This window comes from Heterodontus francisci, chromosome 33 (assembly GCF_036365525.1).
Source record: "Heterodontus francisci isolate sHetFra1 chromosome 33, sHetFra1.hap1, whole genome shotgun sequence".
Classification (NCBI taxonomy): domain Eukaryota; kingdom Metazoa; phylum Chordata; class Chondrichthyes; order Heterodontiformes; family Heterodontidae; genus Heterodontus; species Heterodontus francisci.
The window spans coordinates 11,634,437-11,648,625 of NC_090403.1; the positions used below are offsets into that span (position 1 = coordinate 11,634,437).

The 14,189-nt window shown below is 64.0% G+C and overlaps 1 protein-coding gene across 1 annotated transcript; it reads left to right on the forward strand.

Annotated features, from left to right (window-relative positions):
* The first annotated feature begins 676 nt into the window (after positions 1-676).
* Positions 677-13,987, forward strand: LOC137347882 (putative uncharacterized protein ENSP00000383309). The gene is made up of 6 exons (XM_068012920.1): positions 677-1,085; positions 2,563-2,783; positions 3,154-3,412; positions 7,540-7,808; positions 8,834-9,029; positions 13,392-13,987. The coding sequence occupies exons 1-6, from the start codon at positions 677-679 to the stop codon at positions 13,985-13,987; spliced, it is 1,950 nt and encodes a 649-aa protein (XP_067869021.1).
* Positions 13,988-14,189: the final 202 nt, after the last annotated feature.

Below are 14,189 nucleotides of genomic sequence, written 5' to 3' on the forward strand. Positions count from 1 at the left end.
AGCCTCCTCCCAGGTCCTCCTGCCACCACTCCGGATCAGCCTCCTCCCAGGTCCTCCTGCTGCCTCTCCGGATCAGCCTCCTTCCAGGTCCTCCTGCTGCCACTCCGAATCAGACGCCTCCCAGGTCCTCCTGCTGCCTCTCCGGATTAGCCTCCTCACAGGTCCTCCTGCTGCCACTCCGGATCAGCCTCCTCCCAGGTCCTCCTGCCGCCTCCCGAATCAGCCTCCTCCCAGGTCCTCCTGCTGCCTCTCCGGATCAGACTCCTCCCAGGTCCTCCTGCTGCCTCTCCAAATCAGCCTCCTCCAAGGTCCTCCTGCTGCCTCTCCAAATCAGCCTCCTCCCAGGTCCTCCTGCTGCCTCTCCAAATCAGCCTCCTCCAAGGTCCTCCTGCTGCCTCTCCAAATCAGCCTCCTCCCAGGTCCTCCTGCTGCCTCTCCAAATCAGCCTCCTCCAATGTCCTCCTGCTGCCACTCCGGATCAGCCTCCTCCCAGGTCCGCCTGCCACCACTCCAGATCAGCCTCCTCCCAGGTCCTCCTGCTGCCTCTCCAAATCAGCCTCCTCCCAGGTCCTCCTGCTGCCACTCCAAATCAGCCTCCTCCCAGGTCCTCCTGCTGCAACTCCGGATAAGCCTCCTCCCAGGTCCGCCTGCCACCACTCCAAATCAGCCTCCTCCCATGTCCGCCTGCCGCCTCTCCGGATCAGCCTCCTCCCAGGTCCGCCTACCACCTCTCCAAATTAGCCTCCTCCCAGGTCCGCCTGCCACCTCTCCGGATCAGCCTCCTCCCAGGTCCTCCTGCTTCAACTCCGGATCAGCCTCCTCCCAGGTCCGCCTGCCACCACTCCGGATCAGCCTCCTCCAAGGTCCACCTTCTGCCTCTCCGTATCAGCCTCCTCCCAGGTCCGCCTGCCACCACTCCGGATCAGCCGCCTTCCAGGTACTCCTGCTGCCTCTCCGGATCAGCCTCCTCCCAGGTCCTCCTGCTGCCTCTCCGGATCAGCCGCCTTCCAGGTACTCCTGCCGCCACTCCGGATCAGCCTCCTCCCAGGTCCGCCTGCCACCACTCCGGATCAGCCTCCTCCCAGGTCCTCCTGCTGCTTCTCCGGATCAGACTCCTCCCAGGTCCTCCTGCTGCCACTCCGGATCAGCCTCCTCCCAGGTCCGCCTGCCACCACTCCGGATCAGCCTCCTCCCAGGTCCTCCTGCTGCTTCTCCGGATCAGACTCCTCCCAGGTCCTCCTGCTGCCTCTCCGGATCAGCCTCCTCCCAGGTCCTCCTGCTGCTTCTCCGGATCAGACTCCTCCCAGGTCCTCCTGCTGCCTCTCCGGATCAGACTCCTCCCAGGTCCTCCTGCTGCCTCTCCGGATCAGCCTCCTCCCAGGTCCTCCTGCTGCTTCTCCGGATCAGCCTCCTCCCAGGTCCGCCTGCCACCACTCCGGATCAGCCTCCTCCCAGGTCCTCCTGCTGCCTCTCCAGATTAGCCTCCTCAAAGGTCCTCCTGCTGCCTCTCCAAATCAGCCTCCTCCAAGGTCCTCCTGCTGCCTCTCCAAATCAGCCTCCTCCCAGGTCCTCCTGCCGCCTCTCTGAATCAGCCTCCTCCCAGGTCCTCCTGCCGCCTCTCTGAATCAGCCTCCTCCCAGGTCCTCCTGCTGCCTCTCCAGATCAGACTCCTCCCAGGACCTCCTGCTGCCACTCCGGATCAGCCTCCTCCCAGGTCCGCCTGCCACCACTCCGGATCAGCCTCCTCCCAGGTCCTCCTGCTGCTTCTCCGGATCAGACTCCTCCCAGGTCCTCCTGCTGCCTCTCCGGATCAGCCTCCTCTCAGGTCCTCCTGCTGCCTCTCCGGATTAGCTTCCTCACAGGTCCTCCTGCTGCCTCTCCGGATCAGCCTCCTCCCAGGTCCTCCTGCTGCCTCTCCAAATCAGCCTCCTCCAATGTCCTCCTGCTGCCTCTCCAAATCAGCCTCCTCCAAGGTCCTCCTGCTGCCTCTCCAAATCAGCCTCCTCCAAGGTCCTCCTGCTGCCTCTCCTAATCAGCCTCCTCCCAGGTCCTCCTGCTGCCTCTCCAAATCAGCCTCCTCCAAGGTCCTCCTGCTGCCTCTCCAAATCAGCCTCCTCCAAGGTCCTCCTGCTGCCACTCCGAATCAGACGCATCCCAGGTCCTCCTGCTGCCTCTCCGAATCAGCCTCCTCCAAGGTCCTCCTGCTGCCTCTCCAAATCAGCCTCCTCCCAGGTTCCTGCTGCCACTCCGGATCAGCCACCTCCCAGGTCCGCCTGTCACCACTCCGGATCAGCCTCCTCCCAGGTCCTCCTGCTGCCTCTCCGGATCAGCCTCCTCCCAGGTTCGCCTAGACCACTCCAAATCAGCCTCCTCCCAGGTCCGCCTGCCGCCTCTCCGGATCAGCCTCCTCCCAGGTCCGCCTACCACCTCTCCAAATTAGCCTCCTCCCAGGTCCGCCTGCCACCTCTCCGGATCAGCCTCCTCCCAGGTCCTCCTGCCACCACTCCGGATCAGCCTCCTCCCAGGTCCTCCTGCTGCCTCTCCGGATCAGACTCCTCCCAGGTCCTCCTGCTGCCTCTCCGGATCAGCCTCCTTCCAGGTCCTCCTGCTGCCACTCCGAATCAGACGCCTCCCAGGTCCTCCTGCTGCCTCTCCGGATTAGCCTCCTCACAGGTCCTCCTGCTGCCACTCCGGATCAGCCTCCTCCCAGGTCCTCCTGCCGCCTCCCGAATCAGCCTCCTCCCAGGTCCTCCTGCTGCCTCTCCGGATCAGACTCCTCCCAGGTCCTCCTGCTGCCTCTCCAAATCAGCCTCCTCCAAGGTCCTCCTGCTGCCTCTCCAAATCAGCCTCCTCCCAGGTCCTCCTGCTGCCTCTCCAAATCAGCCTCCTCCAAGGTCCTCCTGCTGCCTCTCCAAATCAGCCTCCTCCCAGGTCCTCCTGCTGCCTCTCCAAATCAGCCTCCTCCAATGTCCTCCTGCTGCCACTCCGGATCAGCCTCCTCCCAGGTCCGCCTGCCACCACTCCAGATCAGCCTCCTCCCAGGTCCTCCTGCTGCCTCTCCAAATCAGCCTCCTCCCAGGTCCTCCTGCTGCCACTCCAAATCAGCCTCCTCCCAGGTCCTCCTGCTGCAACTCCGGATAAGCCTCCTCCCAGGTCCGCCTGCCACCACACCAAATCAGCCTCCTCCCATGTCCGCATGCCGCCTCTCCGGATCAGCCTCCTCCCAGGTCCGCCTACCACCTCTCCAAATTAGCCTCCTCCCAGGTCCGCCTGCCACCTCTCCGGATCAGCCTCCTCCCAGGTCCTCCTGCCACCACTCCGGATCAGCCTCCTCCCAGGTCCTCCGGCTGCCTCTCCAGATCAGACTCCTCCCAGGTCCTCCTGCTGCCTCTCCGGATCAGACTCCTCCCAGGTCCTCCTGCTGCCTCTCCGGATCAGCCTCCTTCCAGGTCCTCCTGCCACCACTCCGGATCAGCCTCCTCCCAGGTCCTCCTGCTGCCTCTCCGGATCAGACTCCTCCAAGGTCCTCCTGCTGCCTCTCCGGATCAGCCTCCTCCCAGGTCCTCCTGCTGCCTCTCTGAATCAGCCTCCTCCCAGGTCCTCCTGCCACCACTCCGAATCAGACTCCTCCCAGGTCCTCCTGCTGCCTCTCCAAATCAGCCTCCTCCCAGGTCCTCCTGCTGCCTCTCCAAATCAGCCTCCTCCAAGGTCCTCCTGCTGCCTCTCCAAATCAGCCTCCTCCAAGGTCCTCCTGCTGCCTCTCCAAATCAGCCTCCTCCCAGGTCCTCCTGCTGCCTCTCCAAATCAGCCTCCTCCAATGTCCTCCTGCTGCCACTCCGGATCAGCCTCCTCCCAGGTCCGCCTGCCACCACTCCGGATCAGCCTCCTCCCAGGTCCTCCTGCAGCCTCTCCAAATCAGCCTCCTCCCAGGTCCTCCTGCTGCCACTCCAAATCAGCCTCCTCCCAGGTCCTCCTGCTGCAACTCCGGATAAGCCTCCTCCCAGGTCCGCCTGCCGCCTCTCCGGATCAGCCTCCTCCCAGGTCCGCCTACCACCTCTCCAAATTAGCCTCCTCCCAGGTCCGCCTGCCACCTCCCCGGATCAGCCTCCTCCCAGGTCCTCCTGCCTCCACTCCGGATCAGCCTCCTCCCAGGTCCTCCTGCTGCCTCTCCGGATCAGACTCCTCCCAGGTCCTCCTGCTGCCTCTCCGGATCAGCCTCCTTCCAGGTCCTCCTGCCACCACTCCGGATCAGCCTCCTCCCAGGTCCTCCTGCTGCCTCTCCGGATCAGACTCCTCCCAGGTCCTCCTGCTGCCTATCCGGATCAGCCTCCTTCCAGGTCCTCCGGCTGCCTCTCTGGATCAGCCTCCTCTCAGGTTCTCCTGCCACCACTCCGAATCAGACTCCTCCCAGGTCCTCCTGCTGCCTCTCCAGATCAGCCTCCTTCCAGGTCCTCCTGCTGCCTCTCTGGATCAGCCTCCTCTCAGGTCCTCCTGCTGCCTCTCCAGATTAGCCTCCTCACAGGTCCTCCTGCTGCCTCTCCGGATCAGCCTCCTCCCAGGTCCGCCTGCTGCCTCTCCGGATCAGCCTCCTCCCAGCTCCTCCTGCTGCCTCTCCGGATCAGCCTCCTCCCAGGTCCTCCTGCTGCCTCTCCGGATCAGCCTCCTCCCAGCTCCTCCTGCTGCCTCTCCGGATCAGCCTCCTCCCAGGTCCTCCTGCTGCCTCTCCGGATCAGCCTCCTCCCAGCTCCTCCTGCTGCCACTCCGGATCAGCCTCCTCCCAGGTCCTCCTGCTGCCTCTCCGGATCAGCCTCCTTCCAGGTCCTCCTGCTGCCTCTCCGGATCAGCCTCCTCTCAGGTCCTCCTGCTGCCTCTCAAGATTAGCCTCCTCACAGGTCCTCCTGCTGCCTCTCCGGATCAGCCTCCTCTCAGGTCCTCCTGCTGCCTCTCCGGATCAGCCTCCTCCCAGGTCCTCCTGCTGCCTCTCCGGATCAGCCTCCTCACAGGTCCTCCTGCCACCACTCTGGATCAGCCTCCTCCCAGGTCCTCCTGCTGCCTCTCCAAATCAGCCTCCTCCAAGGTCCTCCTGCTGCCTCTCCGGATCAGACTCATCCCAGGTCCTCTTTCCACCACTCCGGATCAGCCTCCTCCCAGGTCCTCCTGCTGCCTCTCCAAATCAGCCTCCTCCCAGGTCCTCCTGCTGCCACTCCGGATCTGCCTCCTCCCAGGTCCTCCTGCCACCACTCCGGATCAGCGTCCTCCCAGGTCCTCCTGCTGCCTCTCCGGATCAGACTCCTCCCAGGTCCTCCTGCTGCCTCACCGGATCAGCCTCCTTCCAGGTCCTCCTGCCACCACTCCGGATCAGCCTCCTCCCAGGTCCTCCTGCTGCCTTCCCGGATCAGACTCCTCCAAGGTCCTACTGCTGCCTCTCCAAATCAGCCTCCTCCCAGGTCCGCCTGCCACCTCTCTGGATCAGCCTCCTCCCAGGTCCTCCTGCCACCACTCCGGATCACCCTCCTCCCAGGTCCTCCTGCTGCCTCTCCGGATCAGACTCCTCCCAGGTCCTCCTGCTGCCTCTCCGGATCAGCCTCCTCTCAGGTCCTCCTGCTGCCTCTCCAGATTAGCCTCCTCAAAGGTCCTCCTGCTGCCTCTCCAAATCAGCCTCCTCCAAGGTCCTCCTGCTGCCTCTCCAAATCAGCCTCCTCCCAGGTCCTCCTGCTGCCTCTCCGGATCAGCCTCCTCCCAGGTCCTCCTGCCGCCTCTCTGAATCAGCCTCCTCCCAGGTCCTCCTGCTGCCTCTCCGGATCAGACTCCTCCCAGGACCTCCTGCTGCCTCTCCAAATCAGCCTCCTCCAAGGTCCTCCTGCTGCCTCTCCAAATCAGCCTCCTCCCAGGTCCTCCTGCTGCCACTCCGGATCAGCCTCCTCCCAGGTCCTCCTGCAACCACTCCGGATCAGACTCCTCCCAGGTCCTCCTGCTGCCTCTCCGGATCAGCCGCCTTCCAGGTCCTCCTGCTGCCTCTCCAGATCAGCCTCCTCTCAGGTCCATCTGCTGCCTCTCCAGATTAGCCTCCTCAAAGGTCCTCCTGCTGCCTCTCCAAATCAGCCTCCTCCAAGGTCCTCCTGCTGCCTCTTCAAATCAGCCTCCTCCAAGGTCCTCCTGCCGCCTCTCCGAATCAGCCTCCTCCCAGGTCCTCCTGCCGCCTCTCCGAATCAGCCTCCTCCCAGGTCCTCCTGCTGCCTCTCCGGATCAGACTCCTCCCAGGACCTCCTGCTGCCTCTCCAAATCAGCCTCCTCCAAGGTCCTCCTGCTGCCTCTCCGGATCAGCCTCCTCCCAGGTCCGCCTGCCACCACTCCGGATCAGCCTCCTCCCAGGTCCTCCTGCCACCACTCCGGATCAGCCTCCTCCCAGGTCCTCCTGCTGCTTCTCCGGATCAGACTCCTCCCAGGTCCTCCTGCTGCCTCTCCGGATCAGCCGCCTTCCAGGTCCTCCTGCTGCCTCTCCGGATCAGCCTCCTCTCAGGTCCTCCTGCTGCTTCTCCGGATTAGCCTCCTCCCAGGTCCTCCTGCTCCCTCTCCGGATCAGCCTCCTCCCAGGTCCTCCTGCTGCCTCTCCAAATCAGCCTCCCCAAGGTCCTCCTGCTGCCTCTCCAAATCAGCCTCCTCCAAGATCCTCCTGCTGCCTCTCCTAATCAGCCTCCTCCCAGGTCCTCCTGCTGCCTCTCCAAATCAGCCTCCTCCAAGGTCCTCCTGCTGCCTCTCCAAATCAGCCTCCTCCAAGGTCCTCCTGCTGCCACTCCGAATCAGACGCATTCCAGGTCCTCCTGCTGCCTCTCCGAATCAGCCTCCTCCAAGGTCCTCCTGCTGCCTCTCCAAATCAGCCTCCTCCCAGGTTCCTGCTGCCACTCCGGATCAGCCTCCTCCCAGGTCCGCCTGCCACCACTCCGGATCAGCCTCCTCCCAGGTCCTCCTGCTGCCTCTCCGGATCAGCCTCCTCCCAGGTCCGCCTGCCACCACTCCCAATCAGCCTCCTCCCAGGTCCGCCTGCCGCCTCTCCGGATCAGCCTCCTCCCAGGTCCGCCTACCACCTCTCCAAATTAGCCTCCTCCCAGGTCCGCCTGCCACCTCTCCGGATCAGCCTCCTCCCAGGTCCTCCTGCCACCACTCCGGATCAGCCTCCTCCCAGGTCCTCCTGCTGCCTCTCCGGATCAGACTCCTCCCAGGTCCTCCTGCTGCCTCTCCGGATCAGCCTCCTTGCAGGTCCTCCTGCCACCACTCCGGATCAGCCTCCTCCCAGGTCCTCCTGCTGCCTCTCCGGATCAGACTCCTCCCAGGTCCTCCTGCTGCCTCTCTGGATCAGCCTCCTCCCAGGTCCTCCTGCCACCACTCCGGATCAGACTCCTCCCAGGTCCTCCTGCTGCCTCTCCGGATCAGCCTACTTCCAGGTCCTCCTGCCACCACTCCGGATCAGCCTCCTTCCAGTTCCTCCTGCTGCCTCTCCGGATCAGCCTCCTCCCAGGTCCTGCTGCATCTCCGGATTAGCCTCCTCCAAGGTCCTCCTGCTGCCTCTCCAAATCAGCCTCCTCCAAGGACCTCCTGCTGCCTCTCCTAATCAGCCTCCTTCCAGGTCCTCCTGCTGCCACTCCGAATCAGACGCCTCCCAGGTCCTCCTGCTGCATCTCCGGATTAGCCTCCTAACAGGTCCTCCTGCTGCCACTCCGGATCAGCCTCCTCCCAGGTCCTCCTGCCGCCTCCCGAATCAGCCTCCTCCCAGGTCCTCCTGCTGCCTCTCCGGATCAGACTCCTCCCAGGTACTCCTGCTGCCTCTCCAAATCAGCCTCCTCCAAGGTCCTCCTGCTGCCTCTCCAAATCAGCCTCCTGCCAGGTCCTCCTGCTGCCTCTCCAAATCAGCCTCCTCCAATGTCCTCCTGCTGCCACTCCGGATCAGCCTCCTCCCAGGTCCTCCTGCTGCCTCTCCAAATCAGCCTCCTCCCAGGTCCTCCTGCTGCCACTCCAAATCAGCCTCCTCCCAGGTCCTCCTGCTGCCACTCCGGATAAGCCTCCTCCCAGGTCCGCCTGCCACCACTCCAAATCAGCCTCCTCCCAGGTCCGCCTGCCGCCTCTCCGGATCAGCCTCCTCCCAGGTCCGCCTACCACCTCTCCAAATTAGCCTCCTCCCAGGTCCGCCTGCCACCTCTCCGGATCAGCCTCCTCCCAGGTCCTCCTGCCACCACTCCGGATCAGCCTCCTCCCAGGTCCTCCGGCTGCCTCTCCGGATCAGACTCCTCCCAGGTCCTCCTGCTGCCTCTCCACATCAGACTCCTCCCAGGTCCTCCTGCTGCCTCTCCGGATCAGCCTCCTTCCAGGTCCTCCTGCCACCACTCCGGATCAGCCTCCTCCCAGGTCCTCCTGCTGCCTCTCCGGATCAGACTCCTCCCAGGTCCTCCTGCTGCCTCTCCGGATCAGCCTCCTCCCAGGTCCTCCTGCTGCCTCTCTGGATCAGCCTCCTCCCAGGTCCTCCTGCCACCACTCCGAATCAGACTCCTCCCAGGTCCTCCTGCTGCCTCTCCAAATCAGCCTCCTCCCAGGTCCTCCTGCTGCCTCTCCAAATCAGCCTCCTCCAAGGTCCTCCTGCTGCCTCTCCAAATCAGCCTCCTCACAGGTCCTCCTGCTGCCTCTCCAAATCAGCCTCCTCCCAGGTCCTCCTGCTGCCTCTCCAAATCAGCCTCCTCCAATGTCCTCCTGCTGCCACTCCGGATCAGCCTCCTCCCAGGTCCGCCTGCCACCACTCCGGATCAGCCTCCTCCCAGGTCCTCCTGCTGCCTCTCCAAATCAGCCTCCTCCCAGGTCCTCCTGCTGCCACTCCAAATCAGCCTCCTCCCAGGTCCTCCTGCTGCAACTCCGGATAAGCCTCCTCCCAGGTCCGCCTGCCGCCTCTCCGGATCAGCCTCCTCCCAGGTCCGCCTACCACCTCTCCAAATTAGCCTCCTCCCAGGTCCGCCTGCCACCTCTCCGGATCAGCCTCCTCCCAGGTCCTCCTGCCACCACTCCGGATCAGCCTCCTCCCAGGTCCTCCTGCTGCCTCTCCGGATCAGACTCCTCCCAGGTCCTCCTGCTGCCTCTCCGGATCAGCCTCCTTCCAGGTCCTCCTGCCACCACTCCGGATCAGCCTCCTCCCAGGTCCTCCTGCTGCCTCTCCGGATCAGACTCCTCCCAGGTCCTCCTGCTGCCTCTCCGGATCAGCCTCCTTCCAGGTCCTCCGGCTGCCTCTCTGGATCAGCCTCCTCTCAGGTCCTCCTGCCACCACTCCGAATCAGACTCCTCCCAGGTCCTCCTGCTGCCTCTCCAGATCAGCCTCCTTCCAGGTCCTCCTGCTGCCACTCTGGATCAGCCTCCTCTCAGGTCCTCCTGCTGCCTCTCCAGATTAGCCTCCTCACAGGTCCTCCTGCTGCCTCTCCGGATCAGCCTCCTCCCAGGTCCGCCTGCTGCCTCTCCGGATCAGCCTCCTCCCAGCTCCTCCTGCTGCCTCTCCGGATCAGCCTCCTCCCAGGTCCTCCTGCTGCCTCTCCGGATCAGCCTCCTCCCAGCTCCTCCTGCTGCCTCTCCGGATCAGCCTCCTCCCAGGTCCTCCTGCTGCCTCTCCGGATCAGCCTCCTCCCAGCTCCTCCTGCTGCCTCTCCGGATCAGCCTCCTCCCAGGTCCTCCTGCTGCCTCTCCGGATCAGCCTCCTTCCAGGTCCTCCTGCTGCCTCTCCGGATCAGCCTCCTCTCAGGTCCTCCTGCTGCCTCTCCAGATTAGCCTCCTCACAGGTCCTCCTGCTGCCTCTCCGGATCAGCCTCCTCCCAGGTCCTCCTGCTGCCTCTCCGGATCAGCCTCCTCACAGGTCCTCCTGCTGCCTCTCCGGATCAGCCTCCTTCCAGGTCCTCCTGCTGCCTCTCCGGATCAGCCTCCTTCCAGGTCCTCCTGCTGCCTCTCCGGATCAGCCTCCTCCCAGGTCCTCCTGCTGCCTCTCCGGATCAGCCTCCTCCCAGGTCCTCCTGCTGCCTCTCCGGATCAGCCTCCTTCCAGGTCCTCCTGCTGCCTCTCCGGATCAGCCTCCTTCCAGGTCCTCCTGCTGCCTCTCCAGATTAGCCTCCTCTCAGGTCCTCCTGCTGCCTCTCCGGATCAGCCTCCTCCCAGGTCCTCCTGCTGCCTCTCCGGATCAGCCTCCTCACAGGTCCTCCTGCCACCACTCCGGATCAGCCTCCTCCCAGGTCCTCCTGCTGCCTCTCCATATCAGCCTCCTCCAAGGTCCTCCTGCTGCCTCTCCGGATCAGACTCATCCCAGGTGCTCCTGCCACCACTCCGGATCAGCCTCCTCCCAGGTCCTCCTGCTGCCTCTCCAAATCAGCCTCCTCCCAGGTCCTCCTGCTGCCACTCCGGATCAGCCTCCTCCCAGGTCCTCCTGCCACCACTCCGGATCAGCGTCCTCCCAGGTCCTCCTGCTGCCTCTCCGGATCAGACTCCTCCCAGGTCCTCCTGCTGCCTCACCGGATCAGCCTCCTTCCAGGTCCTCCTGCCACCACTCCGGATCAGCATCCTCCCAGGTCCTCCTGCTGCCTCTCCGGATCAGACTCCTCCCAGGTCCTCCTGCTGCCACTCCGGATCAGCCTCCTCCCAGGTTCTCCTGCCACCACTCTGGATCAGACGCCTCCCAGGTCCTCCTGCTGCCTCTCCGGATCAGCCTCCTTCCAGCTCCTCCTGCCACCACTCCGGATCAGCCTCCTCCCAGGTCCTCCTGCTGCCTCTCCGGATCAGCCTCCTCCAATGTCCTCCTGCTGCCACTCCGGATCAGCCTCCTCCCAGGTCCGCCTGCCACCACTCCGGATCAGCCTCCTCCCAGGTCCTCCTGCTGCCTCTCCAAATCAGCCTCCTCCCAGGTCCTCCTGCTGCCACTCCAAATCAGCCTCCTCCCAGGTCCTCCTGCTGCAACTCCGGATAAGCCTCCTCCCAGGTCCGCCTGCCACCTCTCCGGATCAGCCTCCTCCCAGGTCCGCCTACCACCTCTCCAAATTAGCCTCCTCCCAGGTCCGCCTGCCACCTCTCCGGATCAGCCTCCTCCCAGGTCCTCCTGCCACCACTCCGGATCAGCCTCCTCCCAGGTCCTCCTGCTGCCTCTCCGGATCAGACTCCTCCCAGGTCCTCCTGCTGCCTCTCCGGATCAGCCTCCTTCCAGGTCCTCCTGCCACCACTCCGGATCAGCCTCCTCCCAGGTCCTCCTGCTGCCTCTCCGGATCAGACTCCTCCCAGGTCCTCCTGCTGCCTCTCCGGATCAGCCTCCTTCCAGGTCCTCCGGCTGCCTCTCTGGATCAGCCTCCTCTCAGGTCCTCCTGCCACCACTCCGAATCAGACTCCTCCCAGGTCCTCCTGCTGCCTCTCCAGATCAGCCTCCTTCCAGGTCCTCCTGCTGCCTCTCTGGATCAGCCTCCTCTCAGGTCCTCCTGCTGCCTCTCCAGATTAGCCTCCTCACAGGTCCTCCTGCTGCCTCTCCGGATCAGCCTCCTCCCAGGTCCGCCTGCTGCCTCTCCGGATCAGCCTCCTCCCAGCTCCTCCTGCTGCCTCTCCGGATCAGCCTCCTCCCAGGTCCTCCTGCTGCCTCTCCGGATCAGCCTCCTCCCAGCTCCTCCTGCTGCCTCTCCGGATCAGCCTCCTCCCAGGTCCTCCTGCTGCCTCTCCGGATCAGCCTCCTCCCAGCTCCTCCTGCTGCCTCTCCGGATCAGCCTCCTCCCAGGTCCTCCTGCTGCCTCTCCGGATCAGCCTCCTTCCAGGTCCTCCTGCTGCCTCTCCGGATCAGCCTCCTCTCAGGTCCTCCTGCTGCCTCTCCAGATTAGCCTCCTCACAGGTCCTCCTGCTGCCTCTCCGGATCAGCCTCCTCTCAGGTCCTCCTGCTGCCTCTCCGGATCAGCCTCCTCCCAGGTCCTCCTGCTGCCTCTCTGGATCAGCCTCCTCACAGGTCCTCCTGCCACCACTCCGGATCAGCCTCCTCCCAGGTCCTCCTGCTGCCTCTCCAAATCAGCCTCCTCCAAGGTCCTCCTGCTGCCTCTCCGGATCAGACTCATCCCAGGTGCTCCTGCCACCACTCCGGATCAGCCTCCTCACAGGTCCTCCTGCTGCCTCTCCAAATCAGCCTCCTCCCAGGTCCTCCTGCTGCCACTCCGGATCAGCCTCCTCCCAGGTCCTCCTGCCACCACTCCGGATCAGCGTCCTCCCAGGTCCTCCTGCTGCCTCTCCGGATCAGACCCCTCCCAGGTCCTCCTGCTGCCTCACCGGATCAGCCTCCTTCCAGGTCCTCCTGCCACCACTCCGGATCAGCCTCCTCCCAGGTCCTCCTGCTGCCTCTCCGGATCAGACTCCTCCCAGGTCCTCCTGCTGCCTCTCCGGATCAGCCTCCTCCCAGGTCCTCCTGCTGCCTCTGGATCAGCCTCCTCCCAGGTCCTCCTGCCACCACTCTGGATCAGACTCCTCCCAGGTCCTCCTGCTGCCTCTCCGGATCAGCCTCCTTCCAGGTCCTCCTGCCACCACTCCGGATCAGCCTCCTCCCAGGTCCTCCTGCTGCCTCTCCGGATCAGACTCCTCCCAGGTCCTCCTGCTGCCTCTCCGGATCAGCCTCCTCCCAGGTCCTCCTGCTGCCTCTGAATCAGCCTCCTCCCAGGTCCTCCTGCCACCACTCTGGATCAGACTCCTCCCAGGTCCTCCTACTGCCTCTCCGGATCAGCCTCCTTCCAGGTCCTCCTGCTGCCTCTCCGGATCAGCCTCCTCCCAGGTCCTCCTGCTGCCTCTCCGGATTAGCCTCCTCACAGGTCCTCCTGCTGCCTCTCCGGATCAGCCTCCTCCAAGGTCCTCCTGCTGCCTCTCCAAATCAACCTCCTCCAAGGTCCTCCTGCTGCCTCTCCAAATCAGCCTCCTCCAATGTCCTCCTGCTGCCACTCCGGATCAGCCTCCTCCCAGGTCCTCCTGCTGCCTCTCCGGATCAGACTCCTCCCAGGTCCTCCTGCTGCCTCTCCAAATCAGCCTCCTCCAAGGTCCTCCTGCTGCCTCTCCGGATTAGACTCCTCCCAGGTCCTCCTACTGCCTCTCCGGATCAGCCTCCTTCCAGGTCCTCCTGCCACCACTCCGGATCAGCCTCCTCCCAGGTCCTCCTGCTGCCTCTCCGGATCAGCCTCCTCCCAGGTCCGCCTACCACCTCTCCAAATCAGCCTCCTCCAATGTCCTCCTGCCACCTCTCCGAATCAGCCTCCTCCCTGGTCCTCCTGCTGCCTCTCCGGATCAGACTCCTCCCAGGTGCTCCTGCTGCCTCTCCAAATCAGCCTCCTCCAAGGTCCTCCTGCTGCCACTCCGGATCAGCCTCCTCCCAGGTCCTCCTGCTGCCTCTCCAAATCAGCCTCCTCCAAGGTCCTCCTGCTGCCACTCCGGATCAGAGTCCTCCCAGGTCCTCCTGCTGCCTCTCCAAATCAGCCTCCTCCAAGGTCCTCCTGCTGCCACTCCGAATCAGACGCCTCCCAGGTCCTCCTGCCACCTCTCCGGATCATACTCCTCCCAGGTCCTCCTGCTGCCTCTCCGGATCAGACTCCTCCCAGGTCCTCCTGCTGCCTCTCCGGATCAGCCTCCTCCCAGGTCCGCCTACCACCACTCCAAATTAGCCTCCTCCCAGGTCCTCCTGCCACCTCTCCGAATCAGACTCCTCCCAGGTCCTCCTGCTGCCACTCCGGATCAGCCTCCTCCCAGGTCCGCCTGCCAGCACCCCGAATCAGCCTCCACCCAGGCCCGCCTGCTGCCTCTCCGGTCTAAATTAGATTTACAGTCCATGTATGTGAATGCCCGGAGCATGATAAATAAGGGGCTGCATTTTACTAGCTCACCACTGATCATCTCGAGCTTTAAAAATGGCGGTCAGCCCATGCGGACTGCCCATCGCGGAGCAGCCACAATATTCAGTGCAACGGCTCATTAACATACGCACGATACGCCATCCCCTCCACAAATGATGTGGAGGGGGCAGGATTTTCTGCACTGTAATCGGTGTTGGGTCAGCTGAGGAGCAGGTGTTGGGGCCTTATTGAAAGGGCAGCCAGTCCTGCATTAGTTTTATAACCTGAAGAAGAAACCTGCAGCCAGAAGTTACTGCAATATTTGACTGTAGAATAACCTATTCA